At 44.2% G+C, this 24,073-nt stretch overlaps 2 protein-coding genes across 2 annotated transcripts; both read left to right on the forward strand.

Moving 5' to 3' along the window:
- The first annotated feature begins 302 nt into the window (after positions 1–302).
- SLC2A11 (solute carrier family 2 member 11) lies at positions 303–11,014 on the forward strand. The gene is made up of 12 exons (XM_030958819.1): positions 303–408; positions 2,128–2,226; positions 3,375–3,535; positions 5,192–5,316; positions 6,000–6,129; positions 6,298–6,446; positions 7,164–7,351; positions 8,205–8,315; positions 8,781–8,882; positions 9,006–9,081; positions 9,955–10,082; positions 10,700–11,014. The coding sequence occupies exons 1-12, from the start codon at positions 388–390 to the stop codon at positions 10,898–10,900; spliced, it is 1,491 nt and encodes a 496-aa protein (XP_030814679.1). The 5' UTR covers positions 303–387; the 3' UTR covers positions 10,901–11,014.
- Positions 11,015–15,600: 4,586 nt separating this feature from the next.
- On the forward strand, positions 15,601–24,021 carry LOC115909459 (solute carrier family 2, facilitated glucose transporter member 11-like). The gene is made up of 11 exons (XM_030958820.1): positions 15,601–15,696; positions 16,505–16,665; positions 17,563–17,687; positions 18,587–18,716; positions 19,678–19,826; positions 21,292–21,479; positions 21,819–21,929; positions 22,447–22,548; positions 22,892–22,967; positions 23,300–23,427; positions 23,815–24,021. Exons 1-11 carry the CDS (start codon positions 15,601–15,603, stop codon positions 24,019–24,021), a joined length of 1,473 nt encoding a protein of 490 aa, XP_030814680.1.
- Positions 24,022–24,073: the final 52 nt, after the last annotated feature.

Genomic DNA, 24,073 nt, shown 5'->3' on the forward strand with positions numbered 1-24,073 from the left:
AAAAAAAAATTGTACTTCCCTTCTGCTTTGATCACATTCAATCAGAGAAGCGATAGTGGTAGCTGTGCCAGATGCTCTGAGAAGGAATTGAGGTTGTAAACCACACTGGCCTTCAAGAGGGTTTAGACAGATCTGGATCTTGGAGAATCATTTCCCTGGACTGGCATGGACTTTCAACAAAACGGAATTGAACTATCGTGCTAATGAACATGCAGCTCAGTTTTGGGAATGTAAATCAGGTGGCAAAACACCTGCCAAATCAAGTGTCTTATCCTAACGTAATGGGTGACTAAATACACATTCCTGTGCTGGAGATTTAAATAATCCTTCAGGGCACCCTGAGAGTACCAGAGCCTTTGGCAGACAGAGGAAAACCTGCGAAAGAGGATGAACAAGCTGCAGAGACTGGTAAAACATCTATTTTACTATTCTTATCAACAGATTTTTTTTTATTTGAATTTTTATAAAGCTGTGTAATACTGTCAGGCTTGCATAGAATTATTTTTCCAGTTCATGACAGTCCTTGTGATAAAGCTGACAGAGTAAAGGCTCTCCTGGCAGCTGCACACCACCACGGTGGCTGGGAAAACACTGCAGCAGCCGGGTGTTGCAGAAGGCTTGGGAAGGTCACTCTGTAAATGCAGCTCAGCTCTGAGCACAGAGCTGGTCCCTGAAGGGAGAAACAAACCATCCTGCTTCAGCTCATGGTCACTAAAGAGCTCTGTGACACACGACTTGGTAGGGGATGTACTCTATAATGACAGCTGGGAAATGAGCAAAAGGAGCAGTATATTCCTAGACATTGTAAATGAAAAAGAAATGTGCTGTTGAAGGCAGAGGAAACTCACCTGGATAATGAGGAATAGCAGAGATATGAGGAGCCCAATCCTTAGCTCAGCTCTGAGTAACAGGACAGGGAAGTGGTGTAGCCATGGAAAGTGCAAGTGAAATGTATCTGCTGCTAGCTGGGGCAGGAGAGCTCAGTCTCCTCTTGCTGCAGGCTTGGAATAGTCTGGCTTTATTTCTGTCCTGGAGAACACCCTGTCTTGGGCTGGTATGGAAGTTATTTAAAGGAAAACACTTAGAGGAAAGGGAAAAAAATCCAAGATTATTTGAATTTGTGGTTTTAGAGCTATTGTGAGACTAGAGCAACATTTCTTTAGTGGACAGCTCTGTAAGAAGAAACTGAGCAGGTAAAGCAGAAAGAGGTCCTCAGCTTTGGGTTATTTAAGTTCTCAAGGTGACTGGGGTCATATTCATGTAGCAAAACACAGTCTGGCCTGAGGTGCCCTGTACTGGCTGGCAAACAGCCGAGCCTGAGCATGGGCTCTTTATGTGACACCAGAGCTTTCCCAGTGGGAGGGGTTTTAAAGCAGGGGCTGGCAAAGGCCATCCTGGCCTTGGGCCACCCAGAACATTGTGCAGGAGGTGTCAGGCTAAAGACCAGGGGCCCCCAGCATGCTCAGAGTGGTCTTGAGATGTGAAACAGAGCTCCCAGTCCCAAGACTCCCTCAGGGCACATCTTGCCTGTCACAGGATTTCACCTGCAGATGGGGAAAACAAAGGCACAGGCACAAAATAGTGGAAAAAAGCTGTCTGGCTCTGCTGTCAGCCTGCCAGTGAGCTGTCAGCTGCAGAGCTGGGCCAGCCAGGACAGCTTGTTCTGCACACTTCAAAAAGTCAAGAGCCCTGACTTTTATACCAGCACTGACCCTGTGATGCCACAGGAGGCAGCCCCTGCCCTGCCCTGCTACCCAAGGCTCATCAGTGCTGTCCCTGGGCAATGTGAGCCAGTGGCAGAACTCGGGCAGGAATGTCCCCAAGGAGACCTGAACATGGCATGGGAACCCACTGGCTGCCACAGGTTTCACCTGTCTCATAGTGCTGAATGCACCATTACAGACTGCTAAACATTGCTCTGTACAAGTGCAGCATCACAGGAAAGACACTCTAATCTAAAATGTGTGTTATTATCATGAAAGGATGGAAATAACAGCACACCAAGGAATTCCAAATGCACTGGGCACCCATGGCCATGGGAAAATCCCCCAGCTCAAAGCCTCGGTGTCTTTTGAGTCAGTTTATTCTGTACAAGGAAGCCATCCATTGTCTGCCCCTTTTCTTCAGCTTCAGAACAAGATCCTGATCCTGACAATATGTGCTGCTGGGATTGGAGGCACCTTCCAGTATGGGTACAACATCTCCATCATCAATGCCCCAGCCTCAGTAAGTACTGCTGCTCTGAGTGCCTGCCCCTGACAGACCCTGGGGACAGTGGGTGCCACTGGAAATCTGCAGGCTGCTGCTGCTGCTGAGGGACAGAAAGCAAGGATGTATTATTCCCTCTGTGTAATTCTATGGGAACCCAGAACATCCCTCTGGCTGTCCAGGACGGCCAGGACCCTGCCAGGGGTCTCAGAAGCCCTGGCACAGAGCCCAAAACACCTGTGGGTTTGATAATGACCCGTGGAGCAAATTACCAACCTTAGATGAAGATCAGCAATACACAGCAGTTTAGGTAGAATAATAGTGAAGTTATCACGGGGTGGAAAAGTAGATTTTAGGGGTTTGGTATGGGGGTTCAGGAGGCAAGATGGAGGGAACTGGGTGTGTCCAGCCTTTCTCCTTCTTCTTCTTGGCCTCCATCTTCTGCTGTGATGCTGGCACTCACAGATTGGTTTAGAGTAGAAGCTCACTGTCTAACACAGGTGATAGGGATTGGAAAGTGATTGTAAACATTGTACATGTAGTTTTCAGTATAAAGACATAACACTGCCCTGGGGGCAGGCAGAGTGCCTGGAACTGTCCTGCTGGACAGACCTCGGCAGGGAGGAGAAAATTTTTTATAGATAAGAAACAATGAACAACCTTGAGACTGAGAAATGAAGAGCTCTGACTCCTTCTTCAAGCGCCGGGCTGGGAAAAGAGACTTTGAACAATCTTGGGGTTGCAGCGACCCAGAAAGGCCCCGAGATAATTCACATCCAGAGCACAGGACTTTGTTGTCATAAGCCACCCTTGAGCAGGACCTGGTGTCACAAGTTTATTCAAAAGCTTTGTTTCAACTGCTTTAGCAAAATCGAATTCTAGAGTATTCCAACCTGCATCATTTGAAGTTGATTTTTGCCCTTAGATTGAAAGTGAGACCCATGAAATCAATTTTTAAATTATCAAAAATAACCACATAGAGATATAAACCAACTGCAGCTTTTCAACAGCAACAGTTTTACACCCTAAATTCTTTGCTAAAAACACATCCAAGAACTGGAGGAGATTGGAAGCATAAACACAGGATAATAGATATAATAATAAAGGAGCATTTCTCTGTGTCCTTCCCCTCTCTGGTGGCTCTGCAGCTCTGCCCTCTCTCTCAGTACATCCAGGTGTTCATGAACACGACCTGGCTGGAGCGCATGGGAGTTCCCCTGGAGAGCAACATGGTGCTGCTGCTCTGGTCCTTCACTGTCTCTGCCTACCCTCTGGGAGGCCTCACTGGGGCTGTGGCTGCTGGCCCCATGGCCATCATGCTGGGCAGGTAAGAGGTGCTGCAGTTTCATTTAAGCTTTGCAGCTTCCCTTAGTCCAAGAGGAGTTAGGATCCCTACAGCAAAACCCCCACTGTGGTTAAAAATAATGAAGATCTCAAAACTCATCAGGGAACTGTTTTTTCCCCACATTACCTTCTCATCACATTCCAGTCCAGCTGAGGGGCTACAAGGATTTCAGCTCAGCTCCTTACCACAGTACCCGCTCACATAATCTCTATCGTTTTTGTGCCCAGTTTTCTGCCATGCTTTTAAATGGGAAATCATAATGGTGATATAATAATGATATGATATCATAATGGGTGATGTCATAATGATTATCACAATGATAATGGATCAGACTAAGGATTTGTCTTCAAAATAAACGGTGGGAATGACACTAGAAAAACAGAGGGTGCTTGCAAAGAGCAGTGGCTGCATCCCAGCTCCTCATGTCTCACAGGTTGTGTAGCCACATTTTCATCTGAAATATTTCAGGAAGTATTCATTAAATCTCCACAGTGGGATTTTTTTCCTCTGTGCTTGAGCCTATGAAAAGTATCTGTCTTACCTCATGCATCTTTCATACACAGCTCTATCCCCAGCTATCCTCAGAAAAAAACCAAACAACCGAACAAAACCAAACCAAACAGTGTTACCAACATAAATTACATAAACTAATAGGAAATTAGTTTTTGCCTCCCTGTCTCTTGACCCCAAGATTTTCCTTTATGTGCTATCACTTTGGTTTGCTCCTCTTGTATGATGAAGGAGACCCCATTATGGTTTGAGGTGCCATGAGTTACTAATTTCATGGCTATGAAGACCTGGAAGGATATGGCTTCCTTAATCCATTAAATTTTTGGGATTTCACCCTGTACTACTTTGGAATAAAATCATATTCCATCATAAATAAGAGAAACAAAGACTGACTGCTAAGGCAGTGAGCAGGGACTAGAGAGAATTTCTGGCAATAATAGCAGTAAGGGTCAATAGAGTTCTCTTTTTTCCCTGGTTTTCAGCAGAAATTTCTCCTGGGATGCATGAAAACTTTCTGACAAAGTTTCACAACAATTACACTCTATCACATGAAAAAGGCCTGCTTCAACAAATTAGCACTTGCAGACCAAAATGCTCATGGCTTGCTGAGGGAATATTGCTCTCCATTTAAATGGGAAGTGTGTGTGAGCACACAGCCCTGGGGCTGGGGGAGAACCCAGTGGTGGCCTCAGAGAGCCTGAAGGCAGCACTGCAGGGACACCCTGAGGTGGCCCAGGGACACCTCCTGCAGGGCTGGGTTCACCAGGAGGTTCTGTGGGCACCTGCCACAGGAAGGGATGTCACTATAGGACACGAAATAACACAATGCACACACCGCTGTTCTCAAGGTGGAAAAGGAAGTTTATTATCTGACTCTAAGGTTTATAGATTTCCAAAAGTGACAGTGGATTGGAGGGTGAAAGTGCCACCTCTCCAATGACACTGGACAAACCGAGTCTATCAAAGTTCTCTTCCTCCATAAAAGAATGCAAAACAATAAGTTATTTACAGAAAGTGCGAATGTAAACATCACAAGGCTTAAAAAATCTTCAAAAATCAGGGTGACAAAGGGGTTTATGCCAGAGCTGATCTGCCACGTGTGCTCACAACTGTGTTTTCTCTTGGAAGGAAGATGTCCCTGCTGCTGAACAATGGCTTTGTGATCATAGCTGCAGCTTTGTCCGGGTGCAGCCGAATGGCCAAGTCCTTTGAAATGATCATGCTCAGCAGATTTTTTACTGGTGTGAATGCAGGTATGGCAACAGGAGAAATATAGAAGGATGAAGGTGGTAACAATCAGAAGACATTTGAGTAGGAATGATCCGGGATATTAAAGCAATTAATCCTTTAGGCTGACCAGACACATGTAAGTGAATTAAGAAGTTGTATATACAGATTTTATACTTTGCTTCTAAGGGCTTTCTTTTGAAGTGTACACAGGCAGGGGGGTTTTGTGTACTACACACAAGCATGTCTGTGCAAGGGGAAAATCTGAGCTGAAAATGGATCCTTATCTGCTTGTGAGAATGTCAGTCACTCACCAGCGTGAGCACCAACACAAAAGCTTTTGTAGAAGTTAATCCCAGGAAATGATCAACATAAGGGACTTAAAACATGATATTCCCCTCAAAAAGGGGAAATTGAGGGAAACATTGCATATAACCTTGGATTTGGTGCTGAAAAGACCGCAGGGCTGAGGCCCTGACAGGTTTCAGTTTCATTATCCACTGCTACTGGTGAATATTGAAATGTGTGTTTAGTTACACAAGGGCAGGGGAGAAACTGAAGGTTTGGGTGAACAACAAGCACTGGTAGATTAATTATCACATGGCCTGCAGCAGAAGAGTGCAGCTGGCAACCTCGAGAGGTGCTGCCTGCATTTATTCTTGTCTCCTCTGCCCACAAGCTGAGGTCAGCCTTTGTCTGCCTTGCCCAGGTGTGAGCATGAACATTCAGCCCATGTACCTGGCAGAGAGTGCCCCAAAGAAGCTCAGAGGAGCTGTGGCCTTGACCTCTGCATCATTTACAGCCCTGGGGCTGGTGCTGGGGCAGGTTGTTGGACTCAGGTAAGGTAAAGCAAGCAGCCCACTCCTTCCTTTCCTTCCTTTTTCCTTCCTTTTTCCTTCCTTTTTCCTTCCTTTTTCCTTCCTTTTCCCTTCCTTTTCCTTCCTCTCTCCCTCCCTCCCTTCCTTCCTGGAAAAAGTCTTGTGTAAATTGTGTTTGTTTTTCTCCAGGGAGCTCCTGGGAGGGGAGGAGAGCTGGCCATTCCTTTTAGCAAGCAACGTGGTTCCTGCCCTGATCCAGCTCACAGCTCTGCCTTGGTTCCCTGAAAGTCCCAGGTATCTCTTGATTGACCGTGGAGACAAAGAATCCTGCATCTCTGGTGAGTTTAGGGTGACTGTTAGCTCATGTGAGACTTGGGCCCCAACATTTCTGGAATGGTGTCACAAATTTTACATGTAGGAGGTTTCATATCAAGTAGTAAATGTGATCACTTCCTCCTTCCAAACTAAAGAACATTCTATAATCTTAAATATATTTGATCTATTGAGGGAATTGAAAGGCATCTTCCTACAATAGGCTTATTTGCTACAGTAATAAGGTCAAAAGGTAAGACTTGTGTTCACAGTGGCAAATGTTTTGTAACTATGAAGTGAAATAAATGCTGGTTGAAGAGCTCAGGATCAAATCTGAAGCCAATTCATATTAAAGGATTTAGTTAGATTTGTGGCATACAAAGCCTCATATGCAGAGTGGCTGGAGTTATTCCGTGGGAAATATGTGCTGTGTACCAAGAACATCTTAATTGCCTGCATTCCCCAGGGAAGGCACTTGAGATCTGAGTCAGAAGCATGGCTGCTAAAATGGCACTGATGGGAAATACTCACTTGTCAAACAATGGTGAGGGACTTGCACCCCGTTTCCCCCAAATCTTTCAAGTGGCTGCACCACAGCTGATGAACTCTGTGAAGGCCCCAGCATGATCACAGGCCCTGTCCTTCAGCTTTCTGCAGCCATCACCTGCTGCTCCATCCCTCACCCTGCAGAGCAGCCAGCTGAAGAGAAAACCCAGGACTAAGAGGTTCCCTTGTCCTTGCAGCCCTGCAGAAGCTCAGAGGCACCAGTGACCTGAGTGCAGAGCTGGAAGAGATGCTGGCAGAGCAGGCTGCAGTGAAAGGCCAGAGAGCAAAGAACCCCTGGGAGCTGTTCCAGAACCCAGGGCTGCGCTGGCAGCTGGTGAGCATCGTGGTGCTGAGCAGCGCCATGCAGCTCTGCGGCAACGACTCGGTGAGCAGCCTGGGGGTCCTGGGAGCTCTTGGGCTCAACGTTCTGGCAGCAGGAGAGGAATGAATGGTGTCTCTCTGCCTGTGGAGATCTTCACATGTCAGGTGTTGTAGGAGCGTCGGGGGTAGGACGGTCGGGATGGGCAGAGACAAGAGATCTCTGAGGCCAGGTCAGGAACTTGGGGTTCATTGCCAAGGGCCTGGGTGCAGGGCCCTGCTGGGAGCTGCCAGCCACAGCTGGAGCAGGCCTGAGAGACGAGAGGGGGAGAGAGGATGAGAGGGTAAGAGAGTGAGGTTCCCGTTCCAATACAATAAATCTTCTTCTGTGTTGAATATTCTGATTCTCACTAACCAATCTAGTACAAGATACAAATCCTATAGCATTTCCATACAGCCTATAAGAATCATTACATTACCACACTGTGTTACATTTTAAACCCTAAAAGCTCCTCTTTGGGCCCCTTCTGCCAAGCTGCAGGGTCTGCTCTGACCCTTGGACCTGTCTACAAGCAGAGGGTGTTGTTTGATCAAAAGGGGATCACCTTCAGCCAGCCACACCATTGTTTTCCAGTTGTTCAGTAACTGAGGGATCTCAAAGCTTGCTTTCATTTCAATCTCACTTATAGTTTCCATATTCTCAAAATCTTTTGCCAGGCAATCATATTTATAAGGCTTTCCTGTTTCATCTTCCCAAGAAGGTGTTTGGTTCCCAAAATACACCTGTGTGTTATGGGAGGATTCAGAAGGATGCTGTCAAAATAGCCTCTGTGGTCACTCTGCATGATCCTTCAGGAAAAACAATGGGATGTATTTTCAGATGTCTTCCCTTACTGCTTTCTCCTTTCTTCTCTTCACAGATGTATTTTTATGCAGCTTATGTGTTCCAAGAGGCTGGAATTCCTGAGGACAAAATCCCCTATGTTGTAATCGGCACGGGAAGCTGTGAGCTGATCACATCTGTCACTTGTGTGAGACTCTCAGTGCACTCTGCTGACTGCAGCCTCTGCTGCAATTACAAACTTGGGGTTTACATTGCTTTTCATTCCAAGGAAGCCCTTTAGGCACAGGAGCCAGGCTGTCTGTCAGCACCCCCAGCCAGATGGGTTAATGCAGAGCTATTTGGTCAGACCTTGCATTGCCATCACTATCTGAAATCTCTAACAGGTGTAACTCTCTTGCTTTGTGTTCATATGGATGGTGGCAGAGCTTAGGTACAGCTGGGACATTCTCATCTCTCCTGATCACCCTTTTTCCTGACTCCTGCCACCAGAACTTTCTTTTGAGTTTTTTTTTTTGCTATGAAGTAGAAAACATCCTGAAAGTTACTGTAGAGCAAAGTAGGCATGGAGTATTGAAAGGTGAAGAGGAAAGAGGCAGAAAATATAAACCCAGGTTAAATATCTTGCTTTATTTCCCTGTGTCACTCTGTGCAGAACATGATCATAGACTATGCTGGTCGGAGGCCGCTGCTGCTGGGGGGATACATCTTCATGGCAGCCTGGGCCATTGTCTTCATGGTCGCCCTGAGCCAGCAGGTAACAAACTTTCCTCAGTTATCGAAGTGCAATGGAGTTGGGCTTTGCCTTTATATGACTGGGGTGTTCAGTGGTGGCAAATAAGTGCCCTCACTGGTTTTCCATTGGTCTCTGTGGCTGTAGACTCAGATTAGCTGGATGCCTTATCTCAGCATGGCCTGCATTTTCGCCTATATCCTGAGCTTTGGAATCGGACCAGGTCAGTTCCCTCAGTGTTTTCAGTGAAACTTTTGGGTACTGCAGGGGTTTGGAGATATGTGCAGGCATCTTATGGAAACTCTCAGACCTTCTTTAGCTGCAGCATACTCCAAGCATACTCCAACAGGTGCTGTTTGGCTGTGTCACAGAGTTTGGTGCCCCTGGTCAGTCAGTGCTGTGCAGGGCCAGGCTGTGCCTATTTCACTCTGTGTCATATTCCCCCTCTCAGTCATCCTGGCTATTAGGCCAAGGCACTTGGAAGTGATTCTTGGCTTAAATGGATGACAAGCTTTTGATTTGCTGCCCAGTCCATTAGGTCTGTAAACCAGAATTTCTAATGCTTCACTTTAATCCTGGAAATTCTTGGCTATGCCATCTGATTATTTGCTTGCAGATACAATTTCCACATCTATCTGTGACCCTACTAAAGTGCCTTTCTGTGGCAGAATACACCAGTTTCTGGGGGTGGGCAATACACAGGATGTTGTGGATGTTTGCATGGTGAATATAGAGATGTGAGACTCTGTTTGCTCACATGAATTTGAAGGAAGGCAGGTAAGAACAGAACCAAGCTGCCAGTGTCACATGCCGCACAAGCTGGCAGTAATTTCTTGTCCCAGTCCCAACAGTGCCATGGAGCTGAATTAATTATAAGCCTTTCTCACCATTGGGTCCTGGTAAGAATAATGTGGATTACAAAATCTTTCCTGGCAGTTCATTCTAACATGAGAAATTCTGAATAATTATCCAGTCCCTTAATATTTAACCTAAAAATTCACCTCTCACACTTCATGTTGTGTTTTCTTGTTGTGTTCTCTTGTTTTTAATGCAATGTCAACAACATTATTAACTTTCTTGCCATTTCTTTTTCCAGCTGGTGTAACGGGAGTTCTGCCCACAGAGGTTTTTGATCAAATGTCCCGACCAGCTGCTTACATGATCTGTGGCTCCCTGCTCTGGTTCAACCTGTTTCTGGTGGGAACAGCCTTTCCCTTCATTGTGGTGCGTTCCCAAAGCAAAGCAGTTCTTTAGTGCCCTGGGCAAGAGAGAGGCTCTGGCAATGACAGGAAAAGAGAATATTGCAAGCAGCAAGATAGCACTTCTTTGAAAAGTATCTTTATGAGGACAGTGGCCAGAACTCTTTTAAACCAAATTTTCTCGTGTTCCCTTTGGTGATTTCTGATTTGAGGTTGGGAGTGGAATTATTTGAGGGATGGATGATCAGTATTCCTCGTCTGTCCTCAGTTGAGAACAGCTGGGACTGAAGATGTGATGTAAATTCCCTTTGCCAGACCCTGGCACTATTCCTTAAGATAATTCCTGAAGCAAAGGGAGCAGAACTCCACAACATACATTCCTGTCTTATTTTCTACTGAGGCCTCCCATGCTATACAATTATATAGAAAGACAGAAAAAGACATTTTAAAATACTGTTCTTGCTAAGTCAAATTTCCCAGTCTATGCTGGGGAGCTCTTGCATCCAGGCATGTGAGGCCCTCACCAGGATTCACAGAAATACTCTCTGAGTGACTTTAGACCATGCAGGGAGAGGGATTAGTGGCCTTTTTGTCATCATACAGAATGTCACCAACACTGTCTTGTTTTTTCCTCCTCCTCAGAAAAGTCTAGCACATTTCTGCTACATCCCATTCCTTGTGGTCTGTGTCTGCACTGCCCTCTACGTTTGGTTTTTCCTTCCTGAGACAAAGGGAAAATCCTTCCTGGAAATCTCGGAGGAGTTCAGGAAAAGGAACTTCAAAGCTAAGACCCGTGGAGGTTTCTATAAAGGCCCTGAGGAGATCAAAACCACCCCATTGTAGCAGAAGAAAGGAAGATGCTATCTGGGGGAATTCTGCAGTGAATTCAGCAGTGGCTCTGTGCCCTTGCAGGGACACAAAGAGAGAAGTTAGGGACAATATATTACTCTTAGGTTCTTAGGTTCACCTTGAAAACATACACTTGAACTGATAAATCCAAGCAAAAGTTCAAGAATCTGTTCTCAGCTGTTAGTACTGAGTAACACATGCATACTTTAGAATCCATATCAGAGAGTGACAGAATGATGCCTTATTCTCTTATCATCATACAACACCATGTAATGCTTTAGAAAACTTCTTCAGAATTTCTCCAAACAGTAACTTCCATCTCAGAACTCCTTCTTTCCTTGCCCCTGAATCTGGGCTTTCTAACACAGAAATTAATGCGATTAAATTCTGTTTTCAGACACCAGATGAAATTTTCAGTACCTTGTCTTGGTGCTCCCATTGTTTCTGTTATTAAGTGATTTCAAATAGACCCCTACTTGTTAAGCAATAGTGAGCAGTTAATTATTTTCAGCTATAAAAACATGTGACAGATGGATTAGAAAGAAAGCTTCTAGTACTTGCTAAGTGGCTTATTATACAACAGACTTTTGGGCATTGTTTTGCAGACTATTTATTCTGGACTGGTTTTCTTCATGGCTTGTTTGCTGTCTTCTAGTCCTGTGTTGTAAAGCACAAGTAATTCTCTAATTTGTTCTGCTCCCATGGACACTGCTGGTGCATCTTGTAGGGTTCTGCACCTGTGCTCTGCTGATGTTAAACGTGGTGAGGAGCATGGCAGCAGCTTTTTTTAGGTGTACATCTCCAGGTCACACCACAATGCTCTCCGCAGCTCTCTCCACAGAGCACATTGGCAAAGACCCAGATGTGAGATTGATTCTTTCCAGTTAACCTGATACAGAACAGGGCAACACTCCTCACTGAACAGGCCTTTCACAGGCACTGGCCCGACTGTTAAGTTTCTCCCAGTTTCTTCTCAAAGTCATAATCTCATAAGTCTCAAGCCACCTCTTTTCTTTTGACTTTGTATGAAAGGCACAGCCCTGCTCATGTTTACAACGAAGAACACATACATTTTCAAAATAAGTAGGTAAAGTTTCGTTCAGTGTATTTTAAAACTACATTTTAAAGAAAAAATACAGCATTTTTGAATAAAAATACTGTAAACATTTCTGGAGTGTATTAGTGTCATGCTGGGCCTGAGTGAAGCATCAAATCTATTTCTCAGAAGAGCAGTCTGTGCAAGAACTCTTTTGAGGTGGTGTTCCCAGGGGTCCCAGGATGAGGGAAGAGATGAGAATCTTGACTCCATGTTTCAGAAGGCTGATTTGTTATTTTATGATGTATATTATATTAAAAGAAAATGATACATTAATACTATACTAAAAGAATAGAAGAAAGGATTTCATCAGAAGGCTTGAAAGGAGTAGAAAGGAATGATAATAAAATCTTGTGGCTGACCAGAGCCTGAGACAGCTGGACTGTGATTGGCCATTAATTAGAAACAACCACAAGAGACCAATCAAAGATGCACCTGTTGCATTCCACAGCAGCAGATAACCATTGTTTACATTTAATTTCTGAGGCCTCTCAGCTTCTCAGGAGAAAAGATCCTAGCAAAAGGATTTTTCATAAAATATGTCCATGACACTCTTTCACTACCCAAATTTTATAATGTGTTAAAAAAAAGAGAAACATTTTTTCCTTTGTCTAAAATGGTTGGTGCCATTTTAGAAGTCATTAATATATAGACATGGGCAAGAGCAGCTACCTCTGCTCTTGGCAAACACTGAGACTTTGAAGTGTGCAGGATTTTGAGACAAGGCAGTCAAGAGGAGGACTCCATAGAATTGGGAACTGAAGAGATACTTTTCATTACTATAGTTTGGAGAGAGCAGTGAGGAGCAGATGGAAAGAGTGAAATACAAAGTGAAAGCAAAAAGTGCCACTACCATAATGATGCTGGCAAAATATTCTGTAATTCCTTTGGAGAGGACCAGAGGAAGGACAAGAGACAGAAGTGAAGCAAAGAGTGAAGAGGGGAAGTGGATCAGTGGGGAGCTGCAGGGTAGGAAGCAGGGATGGACTGAGGGGACTGCCTGGGCAGAGGGAGAGGCCTGGAGCATAAAGGTCAGAGAAGAGAGAAGTCCTCCAGTGTCCAGAGGTGCCCCCCTTGGCCACTGCTGTGGCTGCTCCTGTGAGTCAGGACTGTGCCTTTTCCCAGAGCCCTGCAAGGACAGAGGCCATCTGCACCTGGCAGTGTGAAACAGGCTTGGTCAGAAATGATACACGTTTACACATTTACTTGACTTCCTGACTTTTAGAGCCAATCCTGTGAGTACATGTGGCAGAAAACATTAATTCCAACTTCCAGCATTTTTTTCTGACTGTGGCCTGAAATCAGGGGTCTATAAACTGATTAAGCAAACATAAACAGTGGTTACATTTCAGTTGGTCTAAGTTGTTAAATTTTAATTGAAGCATTTAACAAGTTGGTTAATTGATACTGAATTAAAACACCTTCAACTGAGAAATCTATGACACTTGTTCACATTTCCTTATATAAAGTGTTAGGCAAAACCACATATTGAAAAGTGATTCTCAGAGACTCACAGCTGATATTATTGTTTGCAAATCAAATAATTTTGCTCTGTTGGATTGATTAATAAACCATCAACACTAGGGAAAACTAGTGCTGTGCTGTCCTCAAACACTGCTCCTCTGCACAAGCCAGCTCTCACTTGCAACCAGCTGGTGTTGGGGCTCTTCCAAAGACACACAGCATCCCAGCCTGGGGAACCACCGAGGGCAGCCACTCACCAGGGGAGGGAATTCCCCCCTAAGCTGTTTGAATAACTTGTAAAAGCCTTTTAACAGAACCGTCTTAGACACTGTCCTTCAAAAATTATGGATAAAACGAAAGATTTTACAGTCAGGATTTCAAACTGACATTAAACTTTCCTAGCATCTGCCATGTATTGTAGGGATACAGACTTGAACTTTCAGCCAATGAGCATTACTCTTAAAGAGTTCATCAGTCAGCTGATAACTCAACAGCTGGATGCACAGGCCAAGTAGGGCTTCAAAAGGCTTTTCTAGATTGAGGCTTAAGGTAGCAGTCAGGAGCTTTTCCTGTGGATGTGATCGCTGATTACCCAGCCTATGACTTGGGGAGTCCAAGCCAACCCACTCCAGTTTGCACCAGTCCTTGGACTTTGGCTTCCATCAGTGCTTTCCTCTTTGTCCCTTGCTCATCTCCCACAGCTCCTCCTGTCCCTGGCTGCTGCCACAGCACACCCAGAGCCCTGGCAGGAGCACACAGCTCCCCAGCTATCCTCAGCTGCATCAGTGACCAACACAACAATGACAAACCACACCGCAAGAACTTCATAAAAACCAAAGGGAGCGCTAACACTGCGAAAGAACAAAATTGTTGCAATTAGGTAGAAAAATCATAGAGAAAAGCTTCATAAAATCAAGCCTGCTCTCCTGGACTCAGTGGCTGGCCTTGTCAAAGCCAGCATTTTGCAAGTTTCCATGTGAACACTTTGTTAACATGACAATCTATTCCTGGGTGAAGAAAATAACTTACACCTGCATAAACTGGTTTTGCACCGTTAGATAGAAAAATGAAAACTGTCTTTCACAAACAACTCTCCCTGCAGGTAGATATCAAGAGTTTGAGTGACCAATAAATAGAGAATAACAACTTGTTACTAACCAATAAAGTAATTAGCAAGAAAACTACCAACTAATTGGAGTCCCACATGAGGTCTGTTAAACTGGATAAAAAAGGAGTTATGTGAATACAGAATGGCCTTTTGCCACCATGAAGAATTTGGAGTCCCATGTGATTTATTCCCATACAAAATGATGTGTTGAAATATTATCTCAGGCTCCTCTTTCGCTATATAAAAATGAACTTTTTCCAAAGTAGCCAAAGAAAGCATCAGGAAAGACCTAGACTGCAAGTGGGGGTGACTACCTTTGCATGCAAGTTGGTGTGAAGAGGTTTGATGTCCATTCAAGCAATGACATTCCCCTGATTAGAAACTGGCTTGTCAGTGCTTGGCAATCATTGTTTGAATATGAGATATTCCAGGCACAGAGGTGCAGCATCACTCTCCTGTTGCTGGCCAGAATATCCCCAGTAACAGGGAGCAGTGGCAGTGGCAGGGGTTGAGGTGCATCCATTGCAGTCCTATATTCTTACAACTCCTATCAGAGAGTTCTAAGAAAAAGTGAACAAACTATGAAAGAAGGAATGCCCTTCAATCCCCAAATGTTTATCTAGTCTCAGCCAAGTCACTGGGCAAAATATTCATTTAGGTGAGATAACAAGTGGGAAAGGAGGAGGAGAAAGGACAAATAGATGGGATTGTTCACAAAATGCTTTTGCACATTGCACTATGCTCCCACAACTATGACAGTGCAGATTAAGATGGCAAAAGCTGAAGGCTGAAGCACTGAAGTGTGTAACTGGATTCTGGGAGGCATCTGTGAGCTTTGCCTCTACTCAGCATTCTCACTGCCCTGTGCTTCAGCAGCTGTGCTTTCCTGTTGCTCCTTGGTCTCAGAGGAGGCAGGTGTGTGGCATTGCTCAGACTGTTAGAGCTCCCAAGGAAAATACAACACATTTGGAGGCATGTCTGGATAGCTGCACCTGTTTGTTTGCTGGTTTTATTTCTTGCAAGAAAATGAGCTGCAACCTCTTTCTCCTGGCTTTTGTCCTGGGCATGACTGGAACCTTCCACTATGGATTGCAGGTTTCCATTATCAATTCTCCTGCTGAGGTAAGCATGGAGAGCTCAAAGAGTGAGCTACCAGCATTCCACTGTTCTCAGGCATTCATGTCTCTATTTGCAATGGATTTTTACTTGTGCTTTCAGAATTAGACTTCTCGTGGTTTCTTTGTTCTAAGAGTAGCTGCTACTGCTCTTGTGTGTCATGAGGTTTGAACTTCTGTCTGATGTGACAGAACTGGGAAAGGGAAGGGTGAATAATATCCATGAAGTCAGCTATTTTGCCCCTACTGAGTGGAATTGCTCCCAGGGCATTCTGCTCCCTCCATCACTCAGGGAGTCCCTTGTACCATGTGCTTGACCACCCACGCTATTTTCATGTGGCTGTAAGGTGAAATAGGGCAGGGAAGGACTGTAGCTCTCTAGAGCTGAGGTCAGCACTGCTACCTGCAGCTGGAAAAGGAAAACTGGGGAAAGTGTTTGTCATCCTGAATGGTACCAAGGACACTGAGCTCATACTATCACCACAGACAAGTGGGAATGGCAGCAAAAGATCAAGGAGAGGAAAAATCTGGGTTTAGCACAGAAACAGAGGACCAGCCTACTATTCCCTTACTAGAACTCACAATTGGTATTTAATATTGATATATTTATTCATTGGATCTCATTGCTAAAACATCAGCTCCAGGGATGTTAATGGCAAAATTCCCATTCATTTCATTGGGACTGAGATTTCAACAAAGGTTATTGATAGAAATGTATCAAAAAGACCATTAAGCAGGTAAGATAATTAAAAAAGCAGTGCAATTATACAAAAACATGTTGACTGAGTCCATTGGTTTTTTTTTTTCTTTTAAAGTACATCCAGAGTTTCATCCATGAGACCTGGCTGAAGAGATATGGCTCCTCTCCCAGTGCAGAGATGATTACTTTGATGTGGTCCCTCATTGTGTCCATCTACAGCATTGGGGGGCTCCTGGGCTCCTCCTGTGCTGGCTACCTGTGTGTTCAGTTTGGAAGGTAGGCTGAGTTACACCAGCCCTTCTGTTTACACTCACTACCGCAGAAAAATAAACTGAAAAATAAACTGTGTCTCAGGAAAAACACTGCTAGAATGTGGAACTGGGAGCAGCCCAGGGTTTCTAATTAAAGACCAGTATAGTGAAGAAGCAGAATGGAAAATCTGCCAATGATCACAAGGCAAATCATACCCTCTCCCTTATAAAGTCCAAAGCAAATCCAGTCCAGGGAAGTCATACAAGAAGTACATGCATTTTAAAGAGAATTTCAGAGACAGCCACTCACAAAGCTTGTTCTCCAGTGTAGATATTGACTCCACCAGAGGCATCAAAACCTTCAACTGACTGATCAGTCTGTGACAAGTTTCCCTGTCACAGACATCGTTTTTGAAATATCCTTTCCTTAGGATTTTTCCTCCTGAGAAGCTGAGAGGCCCCAAGAACAAAATGTGAGCAATCATTATCTGCTGCTGTGGGATGCCACAGGTGGATCTGTGATTGGTCTCGTGTGGTTGCTTCTAATTAATGGCCAATCACAGTCAGCTGGCTCAGACTCTCTGTCTGAGACACGAGCCTTTGTTATTCATTCCTTCTTTTTCTATTCTTAGCTAGCCTTCTGATGAAATCCTTTCTTCTATTCTTTTAGTATAGTTTTAATATAATATATATCATAAAATAACAAATCAAGCCTTCTGGAACATGGAGTCAGATCCTCGTCTCTTCCCTCATCCTCGGACCCCTGTGAACACCGTCACATTTCCCCATTGCCATTTCCCATTTACTTCAGCTGATCCCAGAAGCCAGCACTGAGTCTAACCATGGTACAGTTCGTGCCACTCCTGTCAGGCTGTGAGTGAGGCAAGGGCAGTGCTCATGCTCACATTAATTTGAATTCCAGGAAGAAGGCAATGCTGCTCTCCAACATCCCTGCTCTGCTGGGTGCAGCTCTGATGGGACTCAGCCGGCTGTGTGGATCTTTTGAGATGATCATTGCTGGAAGGTTATTTTCTGGAGTCTGTGGAGGTAAATTGCCATTCCTATCTGTGATATCAAAGAGTGGGAAGAGCAGTGACTGAGGGTCACAAGGACTTACCAACCTGAGCAAACAGATCACAGATTTTTTTACTACATTCTGCAGAGAGCATGATAGCTGAGAGCATTTTTAACTAAATGAGAAACCACAAACATAATTACATCAGTAATGTATGACATCTCCATTTCTCTTTCTTGTATCTTTATCTCCAGTCCATACAAAAGGTACTGCCAACTTCTGAAAAAGCCAAAACATACAATATTTCAGGGAAGCATGCTCACTCAATAGAGAACTGGCCGCTGTGGCTCCTACTGCTTTTTGCTGTGGCTGATGCTGCCCTCCACATTACAGACAAGGGAATGGTTTTCAAGCAATTCAATTAGAATTTTCCATTCTAATTCCCAGATGCCTCAGAAGGTTACATTCTGCCAGTGCTTTTGATCTCTGAGCAGTTGGATAAAGATAATACTAACCAGAAAAAAAATTGAGAGGATAAAAATTAATTAATTCACTGAGCAAATAGAATGTAGAGCATTTGCCAACTTGGTGGTTTCAAGCAGAAAATAAGGCACATAGCTACTAAAAAATGTCATTTAAGACTAGAGGGAGTAACCACAGCCCTGTCTGTATATGAGGCTGTAGGAAACAATGTAAGAGAAGGCCAGCCTGCTGAAGGACAGATTTCCCACAGGCCCATACTTAGTGAAATATTTAGCAAAGGCATAAGGCCATGATATGGGGCACATGCTGCATGTCAGGCAGCCACATCCTCAGCGCAGATAAAAATGAATCTGAGAGCCAACCCCATAGGCACTGTCCAGAGTGGTCCCCTCCAAAACACCAGACTTGTGAGGGTTTGCATGGCCCTAACAGCCCTTTGTCCCTGCAGGTTTAACTCAGAATGTCCATATCATGTATGCTGGGGAATGTGCCCCACGGAAGCTCCGCGGGCTGATTGCCATAACAGCTTCCACCTTCTCTGCTCTTGGAAAATTTGTAGGATTTGCTCTGGGTCTCAGGTAAGAGAGTCTGAAACATACCCAATTTCTTCTGTTATTAAAATACATGCATATATCAATGCATTCCTGTGCCCAGGGGCTGCTATTTGGGGCAGTCAGTATCAGATCTTGTAATAATATAATGGAGCGTATTTGGATGAGAAGCAGAGGGATCAGCCCCTGCAGGTTTTCCTTCAGCGCCTGTGTTGGGATTGTCAGTTCCTGTGTGAAAAACGCCAGTCACTTGGGTTTAAAATGTTAAAAGTTTAATAGTAATAAAATGGTTATAAAAATAGTAATATAATTAGAGTAATAATAATTTGGACAAATTGAATTAGGACAATATGAGACAATAGAAACAAAGAGTTATGGACGTCCGGGTACCTTTTCTGGGCAGCATAAGCCAGAAAAAGGACCCACATTAACAGAGGATTAACCCTTAAAAACAATAGCTTGTTGCATATTCATACACCTCATACATGAGGCATAAATTCCATTCAAACAAAGGATTCTGTCTGGTCAGTGTCAGCTTCCGCCTCATAAGCCTGATGGCATCATCCTGCCCAAGCGAGGCAGGAAGAAGTTCATTTCTCCTGATAGTGGGGCAATAAATTCTCTTTCTCTGAAAGATTTAGGTGTCCTGTGGCTGCTATCTCAGTGCAAGTCCTTTCCTTAGAAAAAAAGTATCCTACATAGCATAGTTTCTATTTTAACATTATGTTATAACCTAAAACTATATTTAACACACTACTTAAGAGAATTAATACAGCATTACTTTCTAACACAACACTTATAATATTAATTTTAATATTTGTGAAAAGCCAATCATAAAATACGCATTTTTCTCACCTGTGAGCCCTCAGGACACAGGGAGGACACAGGAGGACACGGGTGACCTTGCTGTGCTGCCCTGAGCAGCGCCTGGGTCTGCCTCTGCTCACATGAGCACTCAGCCCCTCTCACCCTGCTGCTTTTGTTCCAGAGAAGTTCTTGGAGTGGAGGCTCTCTGGCCCATTCTGCTGGCAGCCAATGCAGTCCCTGTCCTTGTTCAGCTTCTCACCCTCCCCTTCTTCCCAGACTCTCCCCGCTACCTGCTCATTGACCTAAAGGACAAGGAGGGGTGCATCAAAGGTAAGGAAATGGGCCTTAAAGCATTCATTTTGGGAAAAAAGGGAAAATACCGTAAAGACCCAGGTGAGCATGGAAGAAAGGTGCAGATGGGAAAAAGACTCTTGGTGCTTTGGCTCTGAAAGTACCTTCAGCTTAAATGAAAGTCAGCTTCTTCTCTTTGTGTCACATTCGCATTTTCTGATAAAATCCCTTCACCCAGGATTTTTCTCCTGGGAAGCTGAGAAGACTCAGAGAAAAGGAAAACAATTCTTGTCTCATTTGCTTCTCCTGTGTTGTGCTCATGTGGAATGTGTTTGGAGATTGTTTACCCACAGGTGATTGTTCCATGGGATTCTGGTGTGAGTTGTTTTCACTCATTGGCCAATCAGGGCCAAGCTGTGTCAGGACTCTGGACAGAGTCAGGAGTTTTCATTATTATCTTTTCAGCATTCGGTAAGTATCCTTTCCGTATTCTTTAGCATAGTATAGTATAGTATTCTTTAACATGATATAATACTATAAAGTAATAAATTAGCCTTCTGAGAACATGGAGTCAGATGCATCATTCCTGCCTTCGTTGGGGCGTTCCCTGCAAATACAATAGGTACTTAACTATCAAAAGATAGAACTGCTTAACATAAACTTATTTTTTATATGTGTGATCATTTTATCTTGTCTGTGTTTTGGAGTGTGCATTAGAACTGCACCTTTAGCAGGAAGGTGTTCAGGGAAGGATTGGTAAGAATGTAAGTGTGACTTACATGGAAAGACTGTCAGCAGCTATTGGCCAAAGGAGAGTATCAGAAATTAAAGCAACCTCGACAAAGGGAGAAATGATGAGGAGGACTCTATGGATATTAGAAGGTTAATTAATTACTCTATTATATTACAAATAATACTATATTTGTATTATTTGTAAAAATACTATTACAATAAATACCATATTTAAATATATACTATTTATTATTCTATATTACATTACACTATATTATTTTACATCTAAACTGCACAAGTACTTAACTGCACAGAATATTGTGACTGTCAGTTGACAGTCTTGACACACACGTGGATTTAATTGGTTAATGAATTAAAATACTTACACTAGAATCTAATGACCAATTCTCTTTAGGTAAACAATCTTCTACAATGCGTTCTACTTGTTCTAAAACACAGGGGGTGTAAATGAGATAAGAATTGTTTTTCTCTGAGGTTCAGAGAATGTGAATCCCAGAAAATCTTTGGGAAGTTGTGCCTTGCTTTTCTCTGTGAAGAGAAATGTGGCCACGGGTGAGGTCATGTTAAGATTTATGGGTAAAACCAGACAGCAATGATGTGGACCTGTGTCATATCTGAGCCCAGATCTCTAGGAAGTTCACACAAGAAAAGAGCATGAAGTTCTAATAAGATACTCTGCAAAGCAGGAAATCATCTTCTGGACTCATGTCTGTGCTGGTGAGCTTGGTCACCTCTCCTCCTCTCCTTGCAGCTGTGAAGCAGCTCTGGGGGGATGGGGACCATCTGGCTGAGATCAATGACATGATGTCAGAGCAGAGAGCCATCGGTGGCGAGAAGGCGAAGAGCGTTTGGGACCTGCTGCGGGACAGAGCCGTGCGCTGGCAGCTCATCACCCTGCTCCTCGTGGTGTCCTGCATCCAGCTCCTCGGGGCCAACGTGGTACGTGCAGGGCTTTGCTCTGCCCCTGCGTGGCTGGCAGGCTCCTCAGCTAAAGTAACCTCTGCAAGGGGCTGGGAGTGACTGCAGCACTGCCCTAATGAGGGAGCTGCTGGTACTCTTTGTTACAACATTTCCCCCTGGAAGTTTGGGACCTGGGATAAGTCCAGAGCTGTGTTTTACCAAGTGTCTTCTGAAGGCATTTCTATGGATTACCCTGTTAGGATAAGATTATTTTCTATTTTGTTAAGGTCTGCTTAGTTATTTTCTGCCCAAAAAGACAGACACTAATATAAACATGGCCACATGTGCGCAGCTTTCACAAATGTCTATTCTTTCCAGGTTTACTCTTATGCATACAGTATCTTTACAAAGGCTGGAATTCCCCCTGCCCAAACCCATTATGTCTCCCTGGGGATTGGGACCACTGAGATCCTCTCCACAGTTCTGTGTGTAAGTGGCATTTCAGCTGAATTTTGTTCTGCTCTAGTACATTGCTCATTTTGACCTTTAGAAATACTGTAAATGGAGCTTCAGGAGTCAAATTTTTGCAACAACTCAACCATGGAGCCAATCAGATAAAATCCTCTCCCCACACCTTGCAAACATGGACATTTCTATTGAGCTTCTGGAAAGAGCTGACAGTCTTTCTGTCAAAATCACAACCTATTCTGGGCCAGACCTGGGGGTCCCAGCTCCCCCCTGGAGGAAGGGCAGATGTCAAGTGTCAGTAGGACCAGGGCTGTAGGAATCCCAGCAGTGTAAGCATTCCCCCTCTGCTCTCCCGCCTGGCTCTCCTTTGCCTGCAGGACAGCAGCTCTGACCTCTCTGCCCAGACAGCGCTCCCTGCAGCCCTGCCCCTCCCAGCTCCTGGTGCTGCTCAGGCCCCCCAGTGAAGGCAGAGGTGGAGCAGCTCTCAGGCTGCCCTCAGGCTGTCCCTGGGAGCTGGCAGATCTCCTCCTGCTTGCAGGGCTTCCTCATCGAGCGTGCAGGGAGGAAGACTCTGCTGTGGAAGAACTACGCCGTGATGGCCTTGGCTCTAGGGCTGCTCACAGTCACACTCTCACTGCAGGTAAGAGCCCTCTGATGCATTAGAGCTGTGCCCATGTTTTATTGTCTGACAGATCTCAGGACTATTTCCCTCCCCACAAATCGCTTTTTAGTGAGTAGAAGTACTTTTGGGGCTAACCATCATATTCATAGAGGTCTGTTCCCAGCCATGTACATCTGGATTGAAGACAGTAGCTTTACACAACCAAGATCACTGCCAAGGCTATCTCATGACATTTCTGAAAGTAGAGGAAATAGATCTGTGTTAAACATTGACATTCTTAGTAGTGATGAACATTTGTAATGGAGCTAGATAAATAACCTTGTAATTTCTGATTTTATTTGCTTTTCATTTCCTACCACAGGACTCCTTTTTCTGGGTACCATACTGCTCTGTTGCACTTGTCTTTATTTTCATCATGAGCTTTGGCATTGGGCCAGGTTGGTATTTTCTACTGGAATGGTTTCATTTATCACTCATTCCTTCCTCACTGCAGCCTTTAGGAGATACCCCAGGCACAGCTGTTCCACCACAGGCATGAATCCCTACTTCTGACTCAGTGCAGGTGTTGGTATTTCCCTCCATACTATGGTAGAAGGTAAAATTCATTTCCCATTGCATTCCCACGTGCCTTTTCACTGAAGAGCAAGCACCACTTCAGACACTTCCAGACCACTTAAAGCCATGAACTTATGCAGCAAAATGAAGTATGAGGTACGAAAGCATCTTGCAAAATTTCTAAGCTTCCCTTTTTTTTCAATATTTTTTTCAGGTGGAGTCGTATGCCCCTTGATCACAGAAATATTTATTCAGTCATACAGACCAGCTGCTTATGTTTTTAATGGTGTTGTAAACTGGATCCAGCTCTTCATCCTTGGGCTTGTGTTCCCTTTCCTTGTGGTAAGCAAAGTAAGGTGTTTGTTTCAGTTCAGAGGAAGTTAGACACCTCTTGAGCCCAGAGCATGCTTCTCTTATCAACACTTCATGCAACAGAGCCCAAATTAATTGCAGTTCTGATGGCCTCTTCCATTTTAATCAGGTATTTACTGGAAGTGTAGCAAACCCACAAAATGCTTCAAACTCTACACAAGTTAGAGTGACACAGGCAGCACAGATGCAGTGACAGAGGCACTGACACTGTCAGATGTCATTTGAAGCAGGATTTATATCCATTTAGTCTCTGATCAACTTCTTTTAGTAAATACAAACCCAGACACTCTATATCATAAGAGAAAGAAATCAAGATAAATGTTTATGAACACATTTTTTCTCTTTGTTTTCCTGTAGGAAGGTCTTGGCAATTTCTGTTTCATCATTTTCCTGACATACTGTCTGTCCATGGCTATTTTTGTACTCCTGGTGCTGCCAGAGACCAAAGGAAAGACGATGCTGCAGGTCAAGGAGGAGTTCAACCGCCTGAACTACCGAGGAAAGAAGGGGCAGGCAGCCCTAGAGCAGAGTCACTGCTCAGTGGTGACTGTCACTAGGCTTTAAGAACAAACCCTCCACTTCATATCTTACTCTTTTATAACTGTAGTGCCCAAAA

Source organism: Camarhynchus parvulus, chromosome 15, assembly GCF_901933205.1.
Source record: "Camarhynchus parvulus chromosome 15, STF_HiC, whole genome shotgun sequence".
NCBI lineage: Eukaryota > Metazoa > Chordata > Aves > Passeriformes > Thraupidae > Camarhynchus > Camarhynchus parvulus.

Bases quoted from the DNA above. Each gene is read 5' to 3' on its own strand.
- SLC2A11 (XM_030958819.1), top strand. From the start codon at position 388: ATGAACAAGCTGCAGAGACTG. The intron at 2,227-3,374 runs GTAAGTACTGCT...CCTCTCTCTCAG, and splicing joins TCATCAATGCCCCAGCCTCA to TACATCCAGGTGTTCATGAA. The intron at 10,083-10,699 runs GTGCGTTCCCAA...CCTCCTCCTCAG, and splicing joins CAGCCTTTCCCTTCATTGTG to AAAAGTCTAGCACATTTCTG.
- LOC115909459 (XM_030958820.1), top strand. From the start codon at position 15,601: ATGAGCTGCAACCTCTTTCTCCTGGCTTTTGTCCTGGGCATGACTGGA. The intron at 19,827-21,291 runs GTAAGGAAATGG...CTCTCCTTGCAG, and splicing joins CAAGGAGGGGTGCATCAAAG to CTGTGAAGCAGCTCTGGGGG. The intron at 22,968-23,299 runs GTTGGTATTTTC...TATTTTTTTCAG, and splicing joins GAGCTTTGGCATTGGGCCAG to GTGGAGTCGTATGCCCCTTG.